This window comes from Bos taurus, chromosome 4 (genome assembly GCF_002263795.3).
Source record: "Bos taurus isolate L1 Dominette 01449 registration number 42190680 breed Hereford chromosome 4, ARS-UCD2.0, whole genome shotgun sequence".
NCBI lineage: Eukaryota > Metazoa > Chordata > Mammalia > Artiodactyla > Bovidae > Bos > Bos taurus.
This window is the reverse complement of record NC_037331.1, coordinates 65,519,389-65,543,573: the sequence shown is the minus strand read 5'-3', so window position 1 is coordinate 65,543,573 and position 24,185 is coordinate 65,519,389. Positions and strand designations below refer to the sequence as shown.

The 24,185-nt window shown below is 47.6% G+C and overlaps 1 protein-coding gene across 1 annotated transcript in view; it reads left to right on the top strand.

Annotated features, from left to right (window-relative positions):
- The window catches only part of MINDY4 (MINDY lysine 48 deubiquitinase 4), a 118,456-nt gene that overhangs the window by 42,400 nt on the left and 51,871 nt on the right, over positions 1-24,185 (top strand). Inside the window, 4 exon segments of the mRNA NM_001080319.3 lie at positions 12,897-12,955; positions 19,075-19,181; positions 22,196-22,312; positions 23,480-23,568. Coding sequence (NP_001073788.2) covers positions 12,897-12,955; positions 19,075-19,181; positions 22,196-22,312; positions 23,480-23,568 — 372 coding nt within the window.

Sequence of the window (24,185 nt, the reverse complement as noted above, 5' to 3'; positions counted from 1 at the left end):
GGGCTGTCTGTCACACTCTTGTTGGTACCTGAGGACCCTCACCCCCCATGTCAAGTTCAGACACTGCCTGGAGAGGCACAGGGAGGCGGCCGAGCTGGCTGAGGGACATGGCTAATTTTAGTCCAAGGTGTGCATGTCCTGATGGGGACTGGCTCACCTAGGGAAATTCCACAGCTCTCCAGTTTTGTGTGTTTGAGTGGTATAATGCTCTAAGTTTGCAAAGCTCCCTTGGATCTAAAGCAGCGTCCCTTTCTCCTTTTTCTAAGAAAGACCCATGAAACAATAAGTCTTCTGTGTTTTTGGAGTAGGTCAAAATTTCCTGGAGATTCCTTTTGTGTGTGTGTGTGATGGGACAGTGTGCGGTGGAAGAAAGAGGGGCTCCAGGAGCCAGTCTTGGCTGGGTACAGAACTCTCTGTATGAACTTGGACAAGACAAGCACAGGGTGCCTGGGGTGGAGGAGACGCTGGGCATCTATTGGTAGGATGGGTCATCTCTGGGTGGGAATTCATGGATGAGCAAAATACAAACAAAAATGCCAAAACAAACTGCCTGGAATCAGGTTCAGATCCAGACGTTGTGGGCCTGAAACTTACACAGTTTGGGTGTCTCTTAAAGATAAAGAACTTACACCTACCACATGTTTGCAAATCTGACAAAAATAGAAGACTGTGCCAACACTAGGGCCTCGTGACAGGGCCTGTGCAAGAGGATCCCTGAAGCTTAAGTCCCATTAACTTCATGGTAAATCAGACACATTACTTTGCCAACAAACGTCTGTCTAGTCAAAGCTATGGTTTTTCCAATAGTCATGTATGGATGTGAGAGTTGGACTTTAAAGAAACCTGAGCACCGAAAAACTGATGCTTTTGAACTCTGGTGTTGGAGAAGAATCTTGAAAGTCCCTTGAGAGACTCTTGCAGACTCTTGAGAGACTGCGAGGAGATTAAACCAGTCCATGCTAAAGGAAATCAGCCCTGAATATTCATTGGAAGGACTGATGCTGAAGCTGAATCTCCAATACTTTGGCCACCTGGTGCGAAGAACTGACTCATTGGAAAAGACCCTGATGCTGGGAAAGATTGAAAGCAGGAGGAGAAGGGGATGACAGAAGATGAGACGGTTGGATGGCATCACGGACTCAATGGACATGAGTTTGAGCAAGCTCCAGGAGTTGGTGACGGACAGGGAAGCCTGGTGAGCTGCAATCCATGGGGTCGCAAAGAGTTGGACATGAGTGAGTGACTGAACTGAACTGAAATCAGATACTCTTCGGGTTGTTATTATTATTTAGTTTTCTTGCTAAGTAAGAACATTAGAACAATTCTGTAAAATTTAAATATATATCCAATCTTGAAAGAAAAGTCCCAGCTTTGAAATGAACAAATTAAGCCTAAGGAAAGATTCACTGTATTGTTACCTATGGCCCCCATTTGGTCATAGACTTGTGTGCCAAGGACTGGTCTGTGTTGGAATATTTCTGACTTTCCAAAGCTCAGTGTCCTCATTTTTGAAAATAGGGCTAAAACGTCCCTTTGCTGCTTCCCTGCAGCAAAGCTGCTTGTGAGAAATAAATAAAAAACTGGATGCTTGGGGCTGGTGCACTGGGACGACCCAGAGGGATGGTATGGGGAGGGAGGAGGGAGGAGGGTTCAGGACGGGGAACACATGTATACCTGTGGCGGATTCATTTCGATATTTGGCAAAACTAATACAATATTGTAAAGTTTAAAAATAAAATTAAAAAAAAATAATAAAATAACAGTAAAAAAAACCCAAAAAACAAAAAACTGTGCTTTCAAAGTGCTTGGTAAAGTAGAAATAAGCACCCAAATAAACACTTCTTATTGTAAGGACAAAAATTAGAACCCTTAGATTGTCACAGAAAGGACAGTGGAAGCTCAGGGCATGGGAGGATTCATCCACATCTGCTTGGAGAAAGACAAGAGCTTCAGAAAAAAGGTGTTATTCAAGTGTACACCTCCTCGCCTTTTCAAAAAGTAAGTGAACCCCAGTTTCTTTATTTTCAAATTGATATGAAGTTAACCTTGGACCCAGACAGTGTTGTTTCAAACTTGCTACTTTAGGCGCTTTTATTAATGCTTAATGCAGGGAAACGTTTTCTGAGTTCAAAATGAAAATATTTCACCCCAGAAGTTTTTTTAAGCCACCCTTTGGCTTATTTTATCAAACAGAGCTCAAGTGGGTTTAACATTTAATGGGACTCGGAAAAAGTCCCATTTTCATTGGGACAGCTCCTTCCCGGGGTGTGTTGTCCTTTATTTGGACAGTAAAGAGCAATCGTGGTGCCGAAAAGCAGCTTCTCCTAGCAGCTAAGTAAACATCTCGGCACAGCTTTCCAATCCACGATGGAGACCAGCGGCAGCTCTTATGTAATGCCTTTCAGACACCCTTTGGAACCTTCCCTTTTATAACTCCAAGTGTGACTTTGGACTTCCTGGGACAGGGCCAAGGCTGTAGAGGCCATCCTTTCCATCCTGGGCTGTCACAGGAGACTTGGGGAGGACGGAGCTGGGGGAATCTTTGTCTCTGACAGAATCATCCCCTTAGGTCTTCACTCCACTGTCGGGAGCCCTAATCAGACAGCCTTAGTAATCCCACCTGCTGGGTGTGCAGGCTGGGGCTCCTGGTGGGAGGGGGCGAGGCCCCTGTTGTGGGCCAGGTACCACCTCATGCCTCTCGCTCCAGCCCTGGTGATTGGGCTCTTCCAGCATCCCACAGGGTCTTCCCAGGTGGCTCAGAGGTAAAGAACCTGCCTGCCAATGCAGGAAACACGGATTTGCTCTCTGGGTCGGGAAGATCCCCTGGAGAAGGAAATGGCAATCCACTCTGGTATTCTTGCCTGGAGAATCAATCCCATGAACAAAGGAGCCTGGAGGGCTGTAGTCCATGGGGTCGCAAAAATTAAACAACAACAACAACAAGCGTTCCACAATGGCTGGGCTTGGCTGAGCCACACAGCCACGTGCTGGTGGACGGAGGGGAGGAGGTGAGACGAAGGGGAAGGAGGATCGTGGGCTGGCAGCATTCTGCCTGGTGAGCTGCACAGTGCGGGTGGTGAATGAGTGATTACTCAGTGATCTGGCCGCATCCCAGAGCTGTACTCCAGGGAGACCACTTGTCCTTCAAGAGGATATTTTTCTTCCCCTGGAGCCACCTCCTCTCTACCCACGTTTTCATTGCCTGTTGAGCAATGCCTGCCGCTCGGCACCAGTCACCTTGTGGAGCTGAGTTCAGCCACACCCAGGAAAGTGCAGCCTGCGAGAAGGGCAGAAAGATAGGAGTTGGGAGAGCCACAAATCCTGCTAGTGTGCATTCATTAAGGGGAGAGCGACCACCCTGACCCAGTGCATTTTGGGTCTTTAGAAAACACAGTTGGTGCCTCCAACATCCAACATGGGATAGATGAAAATGAACTGTGGTGAGAGTCTGGAGCCTAAAGTTCTGTTTTTGGCTTTGCCCCCTACACAGGGGTTCTAGGTATTAGTAAAAGCTCTCCCTCCCCTTCCCACCCCTGACAGAGTGGCAGGATTAGATTAGATGGTCTGAGTTAGCGTTTCCAACCCTTACAGAGGCATGAGCCTTATCTGGGTGAGGCTTCCCTGGTAAAGAATTCAAACGATAGAGAATCTGCCTGTAATGCGGGAGACCTCGGTTCAATCCCTGGGTCTGGAATATCCCCTGGACAAGGCACTGGCTACTCCGGACACCCCCTCAGCTTCCAGAGGGAGCATCCGTTGAATACTAGCTGTATGCCAAGGCCTTGTGCCAAATTGGGAGAATAACATGAAGGAAGGTCACAGCTAGTACAGTTTTGTTTTGCGAATTGTGTGCCCTTGAGGAACCCTCCTAGTCTGATGCTTTGGTGACCCGGGGTAAATTTCTTCTCTGTTCCTGGAATGTGCCAGAATCCAGCCCAGCTCAGGGAGGGAGAATTGTCAGACTTGGTTTTGGATCTTGCTCTGGCTCTGCACGCTTCTGGCCAAGGATGTGTGTGCCAGAGCCTGTGGGGAGGGGCGCACACAGAAAGATAGTTGAACTGAGAGATCTTCACCCCCAAAGAACAATGGTTCAGGAGGTGAGAGTACGTGTGTTCTCTCCAGCTCAATGGGCCAAGCCGATGGCTTTTCCAGGAGGATGCAGGGTCATTGGGGACCCCCCTCCCAGTCCGTTCTCACCAGGCGATCCCTATCTTTGTCCCACCTTTGTCCAGCCCGGATGAGAGAGTCTTGGGTATGCAGCCCAATTCCCAATTAAAGTCATTCACTCGTTTCAGGAAGATAATTTATTTGGGCTGAATTGTTAAGGCAGATTGCTTTCACAGTATCCAAGCAGAGTGCTTTCTCACAGGAAATGTCAGACCAGGCAGTTCTAGTCAGGTTTTCCACATCCGTAAGAGAAAAGAGAGGGGAAAAAAAAAAAAAAAGATTCCTTTCATATGTTGAAGGTCAACAGTTGGAGAACTGACAACTGCCGGGTATAAAACTGAGATGTGTACACATGATGACTTCTTGATAACCCAGCCCTTGATGAGACCTCCTGTTCTTTGACGGCTTAATTTTAAAAACGCCTGTGGATGTGGCGGCCCAGGAAGGTGGAGCTCTTCCCGAGGCTGGGACGTGGATCCCCCGGGCTGAGCACCCGGAAGGTGGAGACACTGGCGGAGCCCTCTTTCTTACTCCAGAGCACGGTTTCCTCATCTGTAAGCACAAAGGTTATGCCAGGTGACTATCCAAATGCCTTCCAAGTCTAACTCACCGTGATTCTGCACCTTGGGCCTTCTTCTGGGGGAACTTGGCTGAGCCTCTCTGGGAAGCCAGAGAGAAACGGAGAACAGGAAAATCGAAAGAAGAAATCTTTTCTTCTATGGAGAACTTTTTTTTTAAAGTTCTTTTTTTATATTAGCTTGCCCTCAGGGATCCCTCTCACTTAAGGCTAACCCCTTCTGAAGTTCAGTCTTTAATAAAAGCCTTTAAGGCCAGGTCTGTGCAGAGTCACTGTTGGGAGGACCGGAATACCGGAGTGGGTAGCCTTTCCCTTCTCCAGGGGATCTTCCCAGCCCAGGGATCAAAACCAGGTCTCCTGCATTGCAGGCGGATTCTTAACAAGAGGTGGTGGTTACACAGATTTGTGAATGCGTTATATGCCACTGGATTGTTCTCTTTAAAATGGCTATTTTTTTTTTTAAAGAAGAAAACAAAGAAAGTAAAAGTCTGGCAAAAGCAAAGTGTAAAATATAAAAGGACAAATAACTTCAAGTATATCAATAATTATATTAAAGATGAACAAATTAAACTCGCCAGTTAAAAGACAAAGACACTCAAATCAATTTTTAAAATTAGCACCATGGTATTTCATACAATACATGTGGAGAGAAGGAGAACAACTAAGCACAGGGAAACGGGGAAATAATATATCACTTGCATGCCAACCATGTAAAAGTTAATGTAGCTAAACGCTATTGGATAAAAATCAAAATAGGATAAAAAACATTATGAGTGATAAACCTACTTGTTACAGAATAACAAAAGGAGGAATTCGACATGAAAATTTAGCCCAACATGAACCTCTGTGAAATGGTTAATAATTGTCCTGCCTCAAACATTTGTGGTGAGAACTCAAGTTAATACATCAAGTGCTGAGAATAGTATCTGGCGAAGTAATTGCTATGTGTTAGCTGCAGTCCATGGGGTCACTAAGAGTCAGACATGACTGAATGACTTCACTTTCACTTTTCACTTTCATGCACTGGGGAAGGAAATGGCAGCCCACTCCAGTGTTCTTGCCTGGAGAATCCCAGGGACGGGGGAGCCTGGTGGGCTTCCATCTATGGGGTCGCACAGAGTCAGACACGACTGAAGCGACTTAGCAGCAGCACCAGCAGCAGCTGAGATGACTTAAAAGTTTTCAGTTTAATTAGTATCTCCACTCCCTCAAAAAAATGCAAGGATTTTAGAAAGCTTTAATTTGGATCATTTCCCCCTCCCAGGTTCCCTGTTTCTTACTGTCTAGTATTATCCCTTTGTTTTCAAAAACTTTCTCTAGATTAGTTGTTGTTGCCAGCTCTCATTTAGGTTTATCCAAATGTTCACAGATTTCTGTTCTGCCGTTGCTTGCATCCTGCTCTTTCCCTCTGGGTTCAATTTTCTTCTTCTGCAGTTAGTCTCTTAGTGGTTCATTCAGTGAAGGTCTGTGATGGTTCACATTTTTGGTCTTTGTCTGAAAATGTTTTCATTTTGTCCTTACCTTTAATATTTTTAATACTAAAGATGTTTTTTTGTTAAAGTAACTGCTGTGTCTAGATAATCTACCTTTCTCTAAGGTTTTTCTCATTGTCTTTAGTGTTCTGGTCGTTTCAAGATGACGTGTCTAGGTGTGCATTTTCTTACACGTGTACTGTTTGAAATTTATTATGTTTCTCTGAGGATTCATGTCTGGTATATTCTTAGCAATTATCTTTTTAATAATTTCCCCTCTCATATTCTCTTTATCCTTTCTTTCTGGAACTCCTTTTATTTTTTTTTAGCTAATTTGTTTTTTGGCTGCACCACGAAGCAAGTGGGATCTTAGGTCCCCAACCAGGGACTGAACTTGTGCCCCTGCAGTGGAGGTATAGAGTCTTAACCACTGTACCACCAGGGAAGTCCTTGGATCTCCTTTTAGATGTATATTAGGCTTAAATTTTTTCCCTGCATGTCTCTTATTTGTTCTTTCATATATTTGATCTCTGAGCTGCATTCTGAATAAATGTCATCTCATTGTTCCTAGTGAATTTATTATCTCTTCACTGTATCTAATCTCCTTTATTAAGTTTTCCAACAGTTTTCCCCCAACTTTAAAAATGTTCTAACCCATAAAAAAGTTGAAAGAATAGTACATGGAACCTACCTTCTGTAATTCTAAGATTTTTTTGGATTTGTTTTCTCTCTCCTCTACTTCCGTCGTCCACAAATACTTTTTATGGTTGATTTGAAACTAAAATTCAGATATTAAGGCTCAGTTTGCACCTCCTAAGGACAAGAATATAACCATAGCACCAGTATCACAACCAAGAAATTTCAGTAACATCCACTAATGTAAAGCCCATGATCAAATTTCTCCCAAATGGCTTCAAAATGTTCTTTGGGCTTTAGTTTTTCAACCCAGGATCCATTTAAGGTTCACTTGTATTTGGTTCCACTGTATAATCATAAGGGATTTGATTTAGGTCATACCTGAATGGTCTAGTGATTTTCCCTACTTTCTTCAATTTAAGTCTGAATTTGGCAATAAGGAGTTCATGGTCTGAGCCACAGTCAGCTCCTGGTCTTGTTTTTGCTGACTGTATAGAGCTTCTCCATCTTTGGCTGCAAAGAATATAATCAATCTTATTTCGGTGTTGACCATCTGGTGATGTCCAAGTCTTCTCTTGTGTTGTTGGAAGAGGGTGTTTGTTATGACCAGTGCATTTTCTTGGCAAAACTCTATTAGTCTTTGCCCTGCTTCATTCCGTATTGAGGCCTGGCGTGCTGCAATTCATGGGGTCACAAAGAGTCGGACACGACTGAGCGACTGATCTGATCTGATCTGTATTTGGTTACCATGTCTCTCTGATGTCTTTCAGTCTCAAATAATTTCGCTCTCGTCTCATAGAATGACCACATTCTAGACATGTCTGTTTCATTATTGGGTTTACGTTAGACAGTTTTGGTTAAGGACAATACTTACGTGATGCTGTGTACCTCCCATTGCTTCGTGTCAGGAGCACGTGATGTAAGTATTTTTGGTGATGTGGTGCTAAGTTGTGTCAGCCCTCTAGGGTTTCTGCCAATCTCTCTGTTACCATAAAGGCAATCTTCCCCTTTGGAATTAATAAGGACTCTGTAACTTTTAGGCCATGTGAATATTCTGTGCCTCAAAAACCTCTTAACCTGTGGTTTGAATATCCATTGATATTAGAAATGTAAAAAATGGCGATTTCCTAATTTTTGTCATTTTATCATTCATTTACTAGGTGGCATGTTTCATAGAGAAGAGCCTTCTGTTACCTGCCCCTGCCCCTCCTTCCTCCTCTATTAGCAGACTCATGGATTTAAAACAAAATATGTGTTTATATGGTATTATCCATCACCATCATTGTATGCCCCAAGTTTTTTCATTTTTCATGACTATATTTGCTTGTCAGAGCAGTGCATCCTTTTCTCATAGTGTCTGTTTCTTTTTGTACAATTTCCATTCCTTTGTAAAATGTTCTCTCTAATTACAGCCTCTAATCCCTATTCTCTCTAATTACAGCCTCTTTTAGATTGCTGTTCTGTTATCTCAAGTCCTTGAGAGTCCTACTTGTTGTGTCCGTTGACTTTCACTTATGGTGGATCATCTCATATATTTAACAGGGTTTTTGTTTGTTTGTTTGTTTTAAGCATATTTTTAGTTGGGACTTAAAAAAAAAAAAATCTCTCCGTCCTGGGGAAGCTAGATTGTAGAGCTCCTACTTGCTTTGTAGAAGTGTCTCTCCAGATAATTTTACATTGCTTCAGTGAGGTGTACTGGGAAATTTTATGTAAATTTCTTATATCCTGGATTCTTGTGCAACATGTTGTTGTGTTAGTCGCTTGTCCAACTCTTTGCAATCCCATGTTCTATCCATGGAATTCTCTAGGCAAGAACACTGGAGTGGGTTGCCATTGCCTTCACCAGGGGATCTTCCTGACCCAGGGATTGAACCAAGGTCTCCTGCATTGCAGGCAGATTCTTTACCATCTGAGCTAACAGGGAAGCAACATGAGTGGGATCAATTCACACTGGGTTCAGGGTTTTCATCAAATAGACTATATAGTAAGTGATCAATGTCTTTCCTCTCATGGGACAGCTTTCCTTTGTAATCATAACTAGTTTAGTCAAGTATCCAGTACTAAACACAGGGGAAAGAACAGCTCCTCGTCTGTTTTTATGCCAAGAGCTGGTGAACTATTCTGAGTGTTCGGTGCAAAAGCAGTTGAACATCTTAAAGAATAGCACAAGCCGGGTATATCAGTCCTCTCAGAGCCCGCCCACCTGGTCATGTTCCACAGCTGTGCTCAGGCTTTCTCCAAGGTATAGCTGAGGCATCTGATGCCCGCAGAGGTGGGTGTCTTGCCTAGGGGCACTCAGAGTTGGGGGATCAAGGGCAAAAACTCTGGTCTCTGAGTGGCTCTTTCTACCTACCCAAGACCCAGTTATCCAGGGACTGAGTCCTGGCTCTGTGTAACCCTGAATACCTGCAGGGCCCTAGCCTTTGCCCCTCCTAGGGGTGGGGTGTAGAGCCCACAGAGGGTCTTGGCTGGAAAACGGAGGCCTTGGTCCCAGCAGGCAAGTGGGTGTTTCCAGCCTGGCTCCCCTAGATTTATTAGATGCACACTTTGACACATGACTCTAGGTTATCTGTACAATCGCATTTTGAAAAAGTGTTTTGAATCCTTGATTTATCTTTTTGTCGTTGTTGCTCATAATAGTTTTCACTCAAAGGCAAGAACATGCTTTTAAACTGACCTTTTCAACTGTGTAATGCTTGGGCCACAAAGGGACACATGAAAGGAACAATAGCACATTCCCTAAGTGTGAGCATGACTGAAGTCTCCTCTGGTGAAGAGATTTATGGGAAGCGGCGCACAGCATCTGAGCCGGACTCTCGTGGCTGATGAATAGCCTCAGGGTGGAAGTCTCATGACCGGGAAGAGGCCCAGCTGTACCCTGCACAGCGGGAACATCATCCCTGCCCTCTCCCCGCGGCTCCTGCCAGTCTGCGTGCTCCTGCGGCTTCGCCCTGGGGAGCCAAGGGGACCACTTGGGAGGTGTAGGTTTTGTCTTCTGGTCCACAGGCAGCCATGGAGAGTTCTGGGCAGGGAAAGGAAGCATCAAATACAAGAAAGAGCAGAACAGCATTTGGAGCAGCGGCCTGGGTTTGAGCCCTGGTCTGGCACCTCTAAGTTGAGTGACCTATGTGAGCCGCCTAGCTTGTGTGAGGGTCATTCTGGTATTTGGCACCCATTTTTGGAGCAGCGACTAGGTGCTGCGCAAAAATGGACACAGGACACAGGACACAGAGGCCATCGAGAGAATCCTGTAGTCCAGTGCTCCTCCTTGGTGTTTCTCTGTCTGTACGTATTAGTTTCCCATGGCTGCTCCAGCAAATCACCCAGTAATTTGGTGGCTTAAAGCAACATGAATTTATTGTCTTGCTGTTCTGGAAGACTGAAGTCTGAAATCAGTTCCACTGTGCTAAAGCCAAGGTGTTGGCAGGGCTAGCTGTTGAACAGCTAGAATCTGTTTCCTTGCCCTTTTCCGCTCCTCATGGCCACCCTCATTTCTTGGCTTGTGGCCCCTTCCTCTGTCTTGAAAGTGCATCATTTCAACCTCTGTTTCCATTATCATCCTACCTGTTCTCTGCTGTGTCCGATCTCTTTTTCCCTCCCTCTCATAAGGACACTTGTGAGTAGGTTGGCCCCATCTGGATAATCCAGGATGCTTTCTTCCATTTCAAGATCTTTAATCTCTTTGGCAAGTTTTTTTTGCCATATCAGTTACCATTTTCCATTTCCAGGGATTAGGATGTGAACATCTTTGGGGGCATTATTATATCATTATTCAGCCTACCATGCCATGTCATATTGTAATTTGCGTCTATTTATTGTACACAGCTGGGTCTCAATGGGGCAGGGAGATAGACCTACTGGATAACTGCCACACGCTGGCTAGATGACTGAGTGAAGAAACGAATAAACGCACGCTTTGGAGTTGAGAAGAAGGTAGCATTCCAACTGGGCTGAAAAGGACGAGTGTGAGTTTGCCAAAAGATATTTGAATGGGAATGAACAGCTTGTGAAAAGGTGTAGAGGCGTGGGCTGAGAAGTTAGCATGGAGGACATGCAGGTGGAGCGGGAGGGTGCAGAGGGAGGTGGTGCTGGGGTGGTAGGTGGCCAGGTCACGGGCAGCCCCGCGCACACACTAATGGGCTTGGGTTTTGTTTTATGAGGAAACAGTATATGTCGTGTTTGCTGCCATTATCTTTGGCATTGTCAACCATGAATTGGAACTTAGCGTGGGTGCTTGGCATCTAATTCTACAAGGATTAAATCGTGTGCTGCTGCAGCTGCTGACTTATAACACCTCCCCTAAAGGAGTTCAGGAGAAAGGGTGAGGCACTCTGTGCTCTGAGAAACTGGCAGGACAGGTCTTTAGATAGTTAGATATTCTCAGGGTGGAGTTTATGAACCCAATTCTTGTCAGACTTTCTTTATAGAAAGATGCCTTTGACACTTGTGAAGAGGTAGGGCCAGCACCAAGTAGGGCATCACCCTGGGGTCAGGAAACCAGTTAGAGGGCTGTGAGAATGATCTGGGTGACAGACGAAGGGGCAGAGAGCAGAGATCGGTACCAGAGAGATGTTGGCAGTGGGATGTGCCAGAGGCATCTTTACTCCTGATATTTCCAGCTCAAAGTGGTTCAAGGTGGCTCTTACAGGCCATCTAGCACCTGCACCCAAGTCCTTGCTTTTCAGACTGGGACACAGGCGCAGCAAGGAGAGGGCCCTTTGCCTTAGTATCCAGATGAAATAGTGACAGAGGGGATAGAAGAAGTGGGACTTCGGTCCTTGTCTTCCCTTGCAGCGTGGGTCGGGGGGGGAGAGGTGGGGTCGGCGGAGGTGTCTGAGAAAGCACAGTTCTCCATTGCTGGGGACTGTCGGGGGGCACAGCCTCTCTTTTAACCACCCACCCCCACCTCCTTCTGCTGCCCCTCCATGCCTTAGATCTTCTTTCCAAGTTAACTTGTTCTTTCACCATTCCCAAGAAGGCTTGCAGAACCCTGGTAGCATAGGAATTTTGTGGTTTCGAATTGAGGAAAGTGGGCTTGGCGGAGTGGAGGAGGACACGGAAGGCTTAGGGCTGCCTGGGAGGAAGGGGGAGGCGCTCTGTATTCCAGCACCAGAGGCAGGAACCCTGGGGTCCGAAGCGATACATGCGGGGGAATTCAGTACTGTGCGTCCTCCGTGGTCTTCCACTCACGCCCCTTCATACGTCTTCAGGAGGAAGCCAATTCAATAGAACCTACTGTGGCAAGATTACAATTGTTACTTCAATCATATCTTATCCTGCAAGGATGTTGGAGGAAAATACATTTCAATGCTACGTTCAAAAGAGCTGTCATTTTTAACATAGTAAATGGAGTTTTCAAGAGGGTGATGTAATGTTGTTATTTTTTAATACATTAAAAAAAATGATGTTACTTTAGTTCAGATGAAGCATGCTGAAGGAAAAGAAAATCTAAAGAGAGCTGAAGTACAGGTGGGCTGTTTAAAGAAAGCTCTGTGTGCACATCCGTAAATCTACTAGTCAGAATCACAGAAGGTATTCTGTCTGGTGCATTCTAGAGATTTCTGAGAAACGGCTGCTGATAGCTTCACAAGAAAGCTGGGAGAAAGGAAACCAACAAAAAAATGAGATAAGAAAATCTGTGCAGTGATCGCAGGAACCTGATTCGCGTGTGTGCGTGTGTGCCTGTGCACGTGCAAGCGTTTCCCAGCAGTGCTACAGTGGCATCAGCAAAAGAGCCTGCGTTCAGTTCTTGGCAAGTGTCAAACTACAGGGTCTCTAATCCTGCGCTGGCTGGGGTGTGCTTGTGTGTGTACACAATGGAAAAGCGCCCCAGAAGTGATCTGATCCCATCTGACATGGAACCTGTGGCTCAGCGAGGGAGAGTGCTGGTACACGGCACACACAGAGCGGCAGGGCCGGGTCTGGAGAGGAGCTCCCTCCTGGAGGCCCAGCCAGTGCTCCTCCCATTCTTCTCTGTTGTTTGCATTTCTCTGGTATTCTCCTATGGTACATTGACATTTCCCTTTATTTTTTTTTTCCTCTAGGAAAAATCAGTTGTCAGTGTCCAACAAGCTCGAGGGTGATCTGGATGTGCTGCAGCTTGGTAGGTACCCTGGGGCCTCTGTGCTTGCCCCACAGGGTCCAGCGGTCTTCATTTGGTCTGTCTGGGAGGTAGTGGGTGGTGGGGCTTTCTGCTGGCTGGGACAGGGCTCCTTTTCTCCCACCTGGCCTTGGGAAGGAGGGTCTGGCCCAGAGAGTAGAGCAGGTTTCTCTCTTTTTTGGTTGATGTCCAAATCCATCTTCCACTGCCTGTCTCACCTGGAGAAATATAGAAATCTACACTTCTAGATCTACACTGGGGGAGAGGGGGCAGAGTAGCATTTTCTGCATTTAGGGGTTCTTTTAGGGTTTCTCAGAACCTATAGAAGTCTCTAGAAGACAGTGCTTATCAAAATATTAGTATGTCTCTGCTTGAAGAAGCCCATCCTTTAAAAGTTTTTACCCACATATCCTTGGGGCTTCCCTGGTGGCTCAGATGGTAAAGAATCTTCCTGCAATGCAGGAGACCTGGGTTCAATCCCTGGGTTTGGGAGATCCCCTGGAGAAGGGAAAGGCTACCCACTCCAATATTCTGGCCTGGAGAATTCCATGGGCAGAGGAGCCCGGGGAGCCATAGTCCATTGGGTCGCAAAGAGTTGTACACGACTTTGTGACTAACACACACCACCTCAGTTCAGTTCAGTTGCTCAGTCATGTCCGACTCTTTGCGACCCAATGAATTGCAGCATGCCAGGCCTCCCTGTCCATCACCAACTCCCGGAGTTCACCCAAACCCACATCCATCGAGTTGGTGACGCCATCCAGCCATCTCATCCTCCGTCGTCCCCTTTTCCTCCTGCCCCCAGTCCCTCGCAGCATCAGAGTCTTTTCCAATGAGTCAGCTCTTCTCATGAGGTGGCCAAAGTACTGGAGTTTCAGCTTTAGCATCAGTCCTTCCAAAGAACACCCAGGACTGATCTCCTTTAGAATGGACTGGTTGGATCTCTTTGCAGTCCAAGGGACTCTCAAGAGTCTTCTCCAACACCACAGTTCAAAAGCATCAGTTCTTCGGCACTCAGCCTTCTTAACAGTCCAACTTTCACATCCATACATGACCTCAGGAAAAACCATAGCCTTGACTAGACGGACCTTTGTTGGCAAAGTAATGTCTCTGCTTTTGAATATGCTATCTAGGTTGGTCATAACTTTCCTTCCAAGGAGTAAGTGTCTTTTAATTGCATGGCTGCAATCACCATCTGCAGTGATTTTGGAGCCCCAAAAAATAAAGTCTGACACTGTTTCCACTGTTTCCCCATCTATTTCCCATGAAGTGATGGGACCAGATGCCATGATCTTAGGTTTCTGAATGTTGAGCTTTAAGCCAACTTTTCCACTCTCCTCTTTCACTTTCATCAAGAGCCTTTTTAGTTCCTCTTCTCTTTCTGCCATAAGGGTGGTGTCATCTGCATATCTGAGGTTATTGATATTTCTCCTGGCAATCTTGATTCCAGCTTGTGCTTCCTCCAGCCCAGCGTTTCTCATGATGTACTCTGCCTATAAGTTAAATAAGCAGGGTGACAATATACAGCCTTGACGTACTCCTTTTCCTATTTGGAACCAGTCTGTTGTTCCATGTCCAGTTCTAACTGTTGTTTCCTGACCTGCGTACCGGTTTCTCAAGAGGCAGGTCAGGTGGTCTGGTATTCCCATCTCTTTCAGAATTTTCCACAGTTTATAGTGATCCAGACAGTCAAAGGCTTTGACATAGTCAATAACGCAGAAATAGATGTTTTTCTGGAACTCTCTTGCTTTTTCGATGATCCAGCGGATGTTGGTAATTTGATCTCTGGTTCCTCTGCCTTTTCTAAAACCAGCTTGAACATCTGGAAGTTCACGGTTCACCACCTCACTGAGGTGTAAAACACAAATCGTGAGGTGCGTCAGCTCATGCCCTTCCACCTGCGTGTGCATCTGTGTACCTCCTCTGTAGGATCTAGCCAGGAACTTGTCCATCCACTCTTTCTCTTTGAAGCCACCTTTTTCCCTCTTTCTGGAATTCTGTATCCCTCCAAGACTAATATGTTTGCAGGCCTTGGCAAAAGCCAGGAATAGAATAAAGGATGACAACCAAGGACCAGACATGAAAGGACGAGGCTTGAGTGCCATTGACCTTTGCTGTTCTCCTGGAAGCCAGCAATGTATTGATACCTTTTGGACCATTTTGGCATGCAAGAGCTGGGAGCTACTCACATCCTTTTCCTCTCCTTTTAAGCACTCCCTTTTACATGAAGGAAGAAAGCAGCTTGCCCTTTAGAAGTGACTGGCGTGAGACAGGCTGTCTGACGGTTTGCTTTGATGAAGTTGAAAGGCAGGGACTGAGCTCCGAGTGATGGAAGCAGGGGTTTGTTTATTCTACTTTGTTTTCTTCAGAGGTGACCGTTCCTCACAGGGATGGCCGGTGGGATCATTGGCCCACCCAGGAAGGGGCAGATTTCACTGGGCACATGGCTCTGCAGAGTGAAGCATGGAGCCAGAAAACGCTGGCATCTGAAACCTTTCTGTAAAGCGTTCTAAGGTTTTCTAATGAAAGCCACTCCTGTCTGGATGTAAAGTGAAGCGGTTCCCGGCCCTCAGAACCCAGAGGGCTTCTGCTGGGAGGAAGGCTTTTAGCAATTCTCTCAGAACCCAGCTCTTTGAAGTGTGTGTACTTTTCCAGAGGGAGCCCAGCCTCTCTTTGCTGGTGGCTCAGCTAACGATTTAGAGAAGGACACTGAGATAAAAGATCAGAGGTCCAGAGTCCTCTCATGGAACCCAGTTACCCTGAGAGAGTGGAGGAGAAGTTTGGGGTGGGAGAATCAGAAACAAGGAATGCAGTTTGTTTAGAGGGATAGCATTCCCTTCCTCACCCCAGTTCATCTTTCTTGGGTTCACTTCTGCCCACTTTGGTTAGCTCTTACATGCCCCGGCACAAACAGGACTGTTGAACGTGGACGGAGGTGATGAAAAGTGGTCTTGCTTTCCTGGAGGGTGGGGTTGGGTAGGATGAAGGAAGAGAGGTGTTTTCTGAAAACCACACCAAAGTAAATGACCTTCAGCTCTTCACTGCTTCAGGAGGCGATTTAGCCAAGTCTGTGGTGGGTTCCACAGTGGAGTATCATTTAGACTGGGCTTTGAAGGATGGACAAGATCTTATCAAGTAGAGATGTGAAACAAATGATGTTTGAGGCCGTCTCTGGATGTGGGTGGAGGATGAGTTTTAGGGGTAAGAGCCTGGATTTTGGGAGACTGGTGGGGGGGCTCTTGGAATAGTCTAGAAAAGAGGTGACTGGGCCCCTATCCTATCTGGGGAAATCCTCTGGGTATTTCAAGACCCTGCTCAAATATTTACCATTTATGTGAAGCTTTTCTGACCCTGTAGGCAGGATTACTTGCCTCTTCCTCTCTGCTCTTAGAACCTTTGCCCTACTCTCCATTTTAGCACTGACCTCATGTTGTATGTTTAGGGCTCTGTCTCCGTCTTTAGTTAGTGAGCTCCTTGAAGGCAAGGATGATGTTTTCATCATCTCTGGACCTCTTCTGTCCCACATACCCAGTCGCACATCACGGGTCTTCAGTAAAGTGCTTGATGAGCAAATAGAAAAATAATGACACATTGCTATAAAAGTGGAGAGGGAAAATGTGGGAGGTGGGCAGCGTTATGAGGCATTCTGGGGGCAGGATAACCTGGAGGGTAGAGCAGCATGCTGTGTGGGAGAGGGTTGAGGTTTTGGCCTGGGTCCCTGGTGGAGGGCTGGGGAGATGGATTCTATAATCAAAATAGAAGCCTGGAGGGGTTCAGTGCTGAGATTCCTGAGTCTGGGGCATTGGGGCGCTTCCAGCAGAAGACATCTTATAGTCAATGGGAACTACTGAGTGGGGACCTGGAAAAAGAGATAGACAGGCCTCTATTAAGTATTTCCAAGGTTATGTATATGTTTTCTTCCTCCAAAGGGTAAGTTAAATGGTATAGGATATAAAATCCCTGGCTTTTTTTCAACCAGACATTTGCACTGGGCCTTAAAAATAGCAACTGAAAACCATCAGCATTTGCAGCTGGGTTTGTCTGCTTGGCCAACATGTCACGCCAGAGAGCTTTGTTTTCCCCTGCGTGGCGATCCCGCCACATCTGCGCCTGCCTAACTGTCCTGAACCAGTTCTCTGTGCAGGCGCCAACCGCCTCCTGGCAGAGGCCGAGAGAGGCTGCCTTCTCCTGGGGGCTCCACCCAGTCAGCTTCCCATGGGTCCCAGCCTCCATCCTTAGACTTAGTTCATGGGCTTGAGCAGAGCACGTTTCAGCCCCGGTTCCCTTCGGGACATCCCAGATTAAACAGCAGCCTCCAAATAGGCTTAAATCCTGCCCTCTCTGGGCCTCCCAGAAGCAGTCTGGGCTGAGGCATTGCTGAGGCTTGGTGGAATCGCTCAGTTCCTCTCCCGCTCTGTTTCTGGGCCTCAGATGCCTAGGGTTGAATTAATCACACATCTCCATACCTTAATGAACATTCTCAGTTTTGATCTTTGCAAAGCTTCCCATTGTCCGCCCTCTTACTTTTCCTTCCTGATTTCATTTGAGCCCCACCCCACACTCCCATGACCCTCCTCACTATCAACCACTCCACCCTCTTGTATTTAGTGATTTCTTTTCGCTTGTGTGTGTTCTTGCAAAAATGTTTAGAGTTGCGTGCATGTGTTTATACTGGATGTAAATTGTGTTGTGTTATAAATTGCATTTTTTTTCTTACTTTTTCTATCCAGTGGCATGCTTTCAAGACCTGTGTATGTTACTGTGTGAACATCTGGTCTTTATTTCAGGTGTTTTTGTAAGACCATGGTCACAGGGTGGCTTTTCTCTAAGACCCTCACTAAAAAAGTTTCTCATTTAAATTCCAGACTTACTGGAAACTTTTGTTTCAGCCTAAAGGTAGAATCTGTCTCCTTTTCAGTGGACTGAGCCTCTAGGAGTGGGCCTCATGCTGTGCCTGGTCCTCCTCCAGGGAAGAAAAGGAGGCTGTAGAGTAAGATGTAAGGCACGTGTCCTGGGGATGTTGACCTTTGAACAGTATCTCAGAAGATGCGCGGCAGGGACCGTGACATTTCTATGGTCCTACGCACACAGGCTTATGGCAGATAATGTTGAGGTCTATACAGTGTGGTGTGCTTTTTAAGTAATCATTTAGTCTTGGGAAAAGGGTGGGAGGAAGTCTCCAGAGGCTCTCTGGAGACCAGCCTGCTGAGCTCTGCCAGCATCACTGCCTTGGGCTGTTTTCATGTGGGTCCCGCATCTGAGGGTTCTGGTAAGTGGTGCCACAGCAGGCGTAATGGCGAGAGGGAGCCTCGCCTGCCAGGAAAGGCACAGGCTGGTGTTGCCAGCACTCACTCTGGGATCTTCTCTGGGCCTCCATCACTCCAGCTGTGAGGTTGTATTTGGAATGTGACTTGGTGTCCCTTTTGGCTGGAGATCCGTGGAGGTCTGATTGGCAGGATGGCAGAGCTGTTGGGAGCTGGCCTGGGTTTATATTCTATCTCTGTAACTTTCCACCTGGGTGACTTTAGGTCAGTGACGTAACTTGTCTCAATCTCAGTTTCCTTATCTGTAAATGGGTGTGATGATAATTACTCTCTTGAGGAGAGAGTGGTGCTTGGATGATAAACATAGGTAGTGAAAACCACAATAGTGATAATCTATTATAACTGTCATTATTCTCTCAGGAAGGGCAGCACTCTCTTTCCTACTTTTGCCCTTTTCATGTTTATCCTCGGGGGGACAGATCTGTGGGTCATGTCCGCCTCTTGGAGGAATCACATCTGGGCCAGGCTTTTCCGGGACTGAGTCAACAGCTTAGGCCTAGGCCTTTGTTTCTGAATGTCCACAAGCAGAGCCTTCTAGTGGACTGAGAGCCATGTCCCAGCTGCCAGTATCCTTGGACCAGCATGGGGTGACAAGGAGCAAGGGCTCTTGGTCTGCCTTCTCCTTTCTGATGGGGGCTTGGGAGCCCCAGAGGGTCCACAGGTGGGTGGATGGTAGAGGACCCCTCCTCTCATCCCAACCCTCTCAGCACTCATCAGTGTCCTGGGTGTTAAATGGCCTCCTAATCTGTTCTCTGTGCATCATAACAAAGAGCTCACATGGCCATGGTTTTCTTTCAGAGGATGTGGGAGATGAATTGGTAAGGGAAGAAATCATCCTGTCTCCAGTCTCATCAGTGCTCAAACTGCAAGTAGTATCCAAGCCCATCGACCTCTCGGTGGCGAAGGTAGGTGTCAACTGCAAAGTGTGAGGTGATGTGTTTCTTGATTTGAACTGGTGTGAATTGGTGTGGTGTGACTTGAAGGCGTCTTGATTTGGGTTGGTGGGAGGAGATGATCTTCCTCTCTCTGCCTTCATTCATCTCGTTATAATCTCCCAGTCATTGTTGAAATGGAAATTTGCATGTGATGTGGAAATAAACATGAACGGAGAGTCAGGGAAATGGGGACCTAGTGCTGGCAGCTCCCACTCCCTCTCCGAGAGTAAAGGTGAGGATACAACATCTCTTCACTGAAACATTCCAGGATCCAGCTTTTCTTTTGGCCCAGAGCTGCTTCACCATGTCTGCACCCGCTAACTCCAGAGTTGAGCTGGGAACAGAATAATCATCCTCATTGGCACGACTCTGCTCCTGCACTGGTCCCCTGAGCGTTGCTCAGGCTGGGCAGCGGTGAGGGGAGGACAGGGGAGTGTGGCTAATGTCTCAGTGCCATCTAGGGTCATGCTAGTGGGCTCCTGGAGTCGATTCCAGGAGCTGGTCCCTGGCCTTAGCAGCCTCCTCTGCGGGGATGTCCTGAGAGTCACAGGACTTGGGGAGTTGGTTCCTGGCCTTAGCAGCCCCCTCTGCAGGGATGTCCTGAAAGTCACAGGACTCTGGGTTTCTGGCCTTAGACGCCTCCTCTGCGGGGATGTCCTGAGGCTCACAGGACTTGGGGAGCCAGTCCCTGGCCTTAGCAGCCTCCTCTGCAGGGATGTCCTGAGAGTCACAGGACTTAGGGAGTCGGTTCCTGGCCTTAGCAGCCCCCTCTGCAGGGATGTCCTGAGAGTCACAGGACTCTGGGAGCAGGTTTCTGGCCTTAGCAGCCTCCTCTGCGGGGATGTCCTGGCCTCCTCTCCATCTCCACTGCCAGAAGGCCTCACCCTTCCCTGTGGCCAGCAGTTCCTGCAAGATGGAATGAGGCTCCTGCTGTCCTCCACTGGCTTTTCAGCCAGGATTCAGGAAGAGAAAATAAAACTCCTGGGGACACAGCTGACCCTCTTCTCTTCCTACTTAGCAAGTATTTGCTGAGCACACAGGTGAAAAGTCAAAGGTTTTTCTAGAGGTTTTGTCCCTCTTCATCCCTCCCCTCTCTTTCCCTTCCTTCTTTTGAGACCACAGGGAGGGGGTCAGGCAAGGGGTCTTAAGTACTCCCACGCCTGGGAGTAAGTGCTCTGGCTGTCCTTAGCCACAGACATAGCCACAGGCTATGATTCTTTGTAGTGGGTACTATCATTTTGGGAGGGGCCCTCAGAGGCCCCTAAAGACCACCCAGTAGTAGCATCTCAAAAAACAGCAGAAAGAACTGAGACCCCCACAGAGAAAGGACAACCCAGGACACACGGCACCCACAGCAAGTGGAACCCAGGTTTCCAGGCTCGTAGCCCTGTGACCTGGCAACTGTACTATGCCTAGATGAGAGCTGTCATCCTGTGGATGAGAGAACAGACATAGGCTTCAGCCAGAAAACTCAAGTTCCTATAGTTTCTAGGCTCCCGGGAAACTCAGTCCAAATACATGGATGACTGTAGTTGGTGCAAGAAGGGGACCCAAGCCCTGATTTAGCCACCCCTCTCTCCTATGTGGTGTCAGCCCACATTTGATGACATGGGGGAAAGTGCTCGGTCACAGAGTTTTCCCCTGTACTTAACGAAAAGAAGGGCTTCCCAAGTGGCACAGCTGGTAAAGGATCTGCCTGCCAATGCAGAAGTTGTAAGAGACGTGGGTTTGATCCCTGGGTTAGGAAGATCCCTTGGAGAAGGAAATGGCAACCCACTCCAGTACTCTTGCCTGGGAAGTCCCATGGACAGAGGAACCTGGCAGGCTACAGTGTGTGGCGTCGATAAAAGTTGGACACCGTTGAGCATGCATGCACGAGAAGAAAGAACTGACCTTAGAGGGGAAAATGAGTCTGTAGGAAAGATATGACCTGGAAAGGGGCTCTGAGCATGTAGTGACAGAATCCACACGTTGGCCCCTCAGATCCTCTGGAGTGTAAAATCACGACAGAGAGAGGAGAGGCAGCCAGCATAGGGAGGGATGTCTGGGGAGAGGCTCCGCTTTCCCGTCCGAGGGCTGGTCAGTGGGGAAGTGTTGGCGCTTTCTGGGGCTCTGGAGGGTGGGGCTTGGTTTGATGGGAGAGCAATGTCAGCCAGAAGTCTGAAGAAGATAGAGCTGCGAAAAAATGGAGGGGCTGCCTTGAGAAATAGTGGGAACCCCTTCACTTGGTGGTTGGGGTGTTCAAGTTTTGGGGGCACCGGCACCACTCTCTGGCGATGTTGAGATTCTTACATGTAGGAAGGGGTTGTACCGGTGTTGGGTTGGCAAACTTTTTCCATAGAGGGCTAGATCCTGTATTTTTGGCTCTCGATCACAACCACACAACTCTGCCATTGTAATCTAAAAGTAAACACAGATAATATGTAAACACACGGGTATTGCTGTGTTTCAGTAAAACACTATTTACAAAGGAAGTAGAGGGTTGGATTTGGCCTGTGGGTCATAGTTTGCTAGAGGTTCTCAAACTTGGCTGTGCACTGGACTCATTTACAACTAAGGATCACAGCCTCTGACGCCCAGGTTGCACTTCAGTTGGTCCAGCATGGGGTCTGAGCATCAGGATTGTTCGGAGATCTGTAGGTAGTTATAATGTGCAGTCAAAAATCCCCAAGGTCCCATGTAAGACTAAAATTTTGTGTATCGAGGAACGTCTGAGGAACCTAAAAGGATTTTGGTTTGGATCAGCACAGGCTGGTTGGGTTTACAGATGTTCCAGAGGTAAGACCCTTAGGGTCAATTTTCTCTTTCCTCAAATATGATAAAAATGGGTTTGTAAAACAAAAAGGGAGTAGATGACCCTGCTGGAAAACAGACTACCCTGCTAGATAGAATTCAAGACCAGCTCCTGTGGGAACGCAAACACCCAGCCGTGTGTTGTTGTTTGCTTTTAAAACAACCAATAAAATTCTTTCTTCTTTTGACAGGACATAAAGACCATTCTGTTTGGTTCCAGCTTTTGCTGTTTCAGCGATGAGTGGAAACTTCAGAGTTTTTCCTTTAATGACTCAGTATCCTTAAAATATGGCATTGTGCAGAACAAGGCAGGTTGTTTTTAAGGGCCCCCCCGGGACCCTTCTCTGGGCCCAGCAGGGACATTGTCACCCAGGACAGAAACTTCACTGTGGCTGGCAAAGCAGGCCCGGGGAACATGACCCCTAATATAAGTGATGCGTGATGTGGGAATCCTCACTGCGAGGGAATGGGGTAGGGGCCCCTGTGTCTACTTGGGGTTACCAGAGAGGGTCCTTTAGCTGAGTACCTCGAGTGGTGATTTTACTGGAGAGCTGGAGAAAGGATGCTGGAAACAGGTGGCAGCTTGAACAAAGGGAGGCTTGTGAATACCTAGGAACTGCAGAAGGGGGCAGAAGTATCTGGTGTGAGAACCAGGAGAAGTGAGGAGGAGAGGACACAGGCAGGGAAACGTAAGTAGCTTGTGGCAGGATCTGAATGTGGCTTAAATACATTTCCCAAAAGGTGTATCTTCAGGGCCAGAAGATACTATAAAATCCAGCATCTCATCCAGATTCCATTTCTCAAGCCCCAAGAGCCTCCCCCTGCCCCACACTGCCCCAAGGAAGTGCTTCTGTCCCTACCTTGGGCAAGTCGGCACATTTTCTCGCACCCTGAGTTCAAGAGCACCTGTGGGCCCTGCTCTGACAATCCTTGTACTTGTTGATGGCTGCAGGGCTGAGCTCCTCAAGGAGCCCCCTCTCTCTGAGGCACACCTACTGGGTGCCGAGGCAGGCTACGGGCCAGGGACAATGTTGCTCACACAAGTGGAGGTGGCCCAAGGGGATCGCGTTTAGCTGAGGTGGTCAGGGAAGCCTTCCTGGAGGAGGAGGGCTTTAGGATGGGTAGATAATTGACACCCTCAGCCTGTGGACATGGAAACGTGTCTCTGGATGACTGGACATCTGTGACGATGGCCTCTGGTGGGTTGTGAAGAGTTGCTTTCCTCCCATCACACACCTCACATTCACACATCACACATACATTCCTCTAGCAATGGGTGCCAGGGTCTTTGCCATCTTCTCCCTGTGACTGAGAGTCGGCACTTCACGGAAGTAGACACCATGACAGAGACCCCTGTTTGAGGGGCCTGGGCTCCCCGTGTTCTATAACCTGTGGGCGGAGGTTGGTTCTGGAGGAACAGAAGGCTGAGCCCTGGGTCAGTTCTCACAGGCACTCAAGCGTGTCCTTCCTTGCAGGGTGGTCCCTGTGGGGTCCTGGCGGCTGTCCAGGGCTGTGTCCTGCAGAAACTCCTGTTTGAAGGAGATAGCAGTACTGACTGTGCTCGGTAAGTCAGTGCTCATTCCGGCAATATCTTCTTTTCCCAAGGCTTCTCCTCACTGTCCAGAACAAATAAGCAAGGAAACGTGTGTTTGTTCCCTGATATTTCCCGTCTTCTGGAAAGGGAAATGGAGGCTGGCTAGCAGGGCCAGCATGGGCCTGTTTAAATGACCTGCATGTGTTTGTGTCTTGTGAGCGGGCAGGCTATTTAGGTCCTGTTCCACATGAGAATCAGCAGCTGGAACAGCAGTGAAACTCAGGCCACCCTCACTGCACCCCCCCGTCACCCCCCAGCACCCCCCACCCCCCGCCAACCCAGGAATGGAGCAGCAGCTGCCTGAATCCTGTCCACACCCAGGTCACTGACCCCTGCACTGAGCCCAGGCCTCCCCTCCCTCCCCTTGTTAGCCCATCTCTGCCAGCAGCCATCTCCCCACACATGGTCCAACCAGCCCCACAGGACATGGCTTCCACCCTCGGCCATTCATTCTCCACCTCACACGCTGAGTTTCTGCACACAGCTCATTCTCACGCTCACTCTCTCAACAGATGTTTCTGGAACATTCTGTGCAGGCACAAGTGATATAGAGAGGAATAGATGCATTCTCTGTTTTCCAGGGTGCT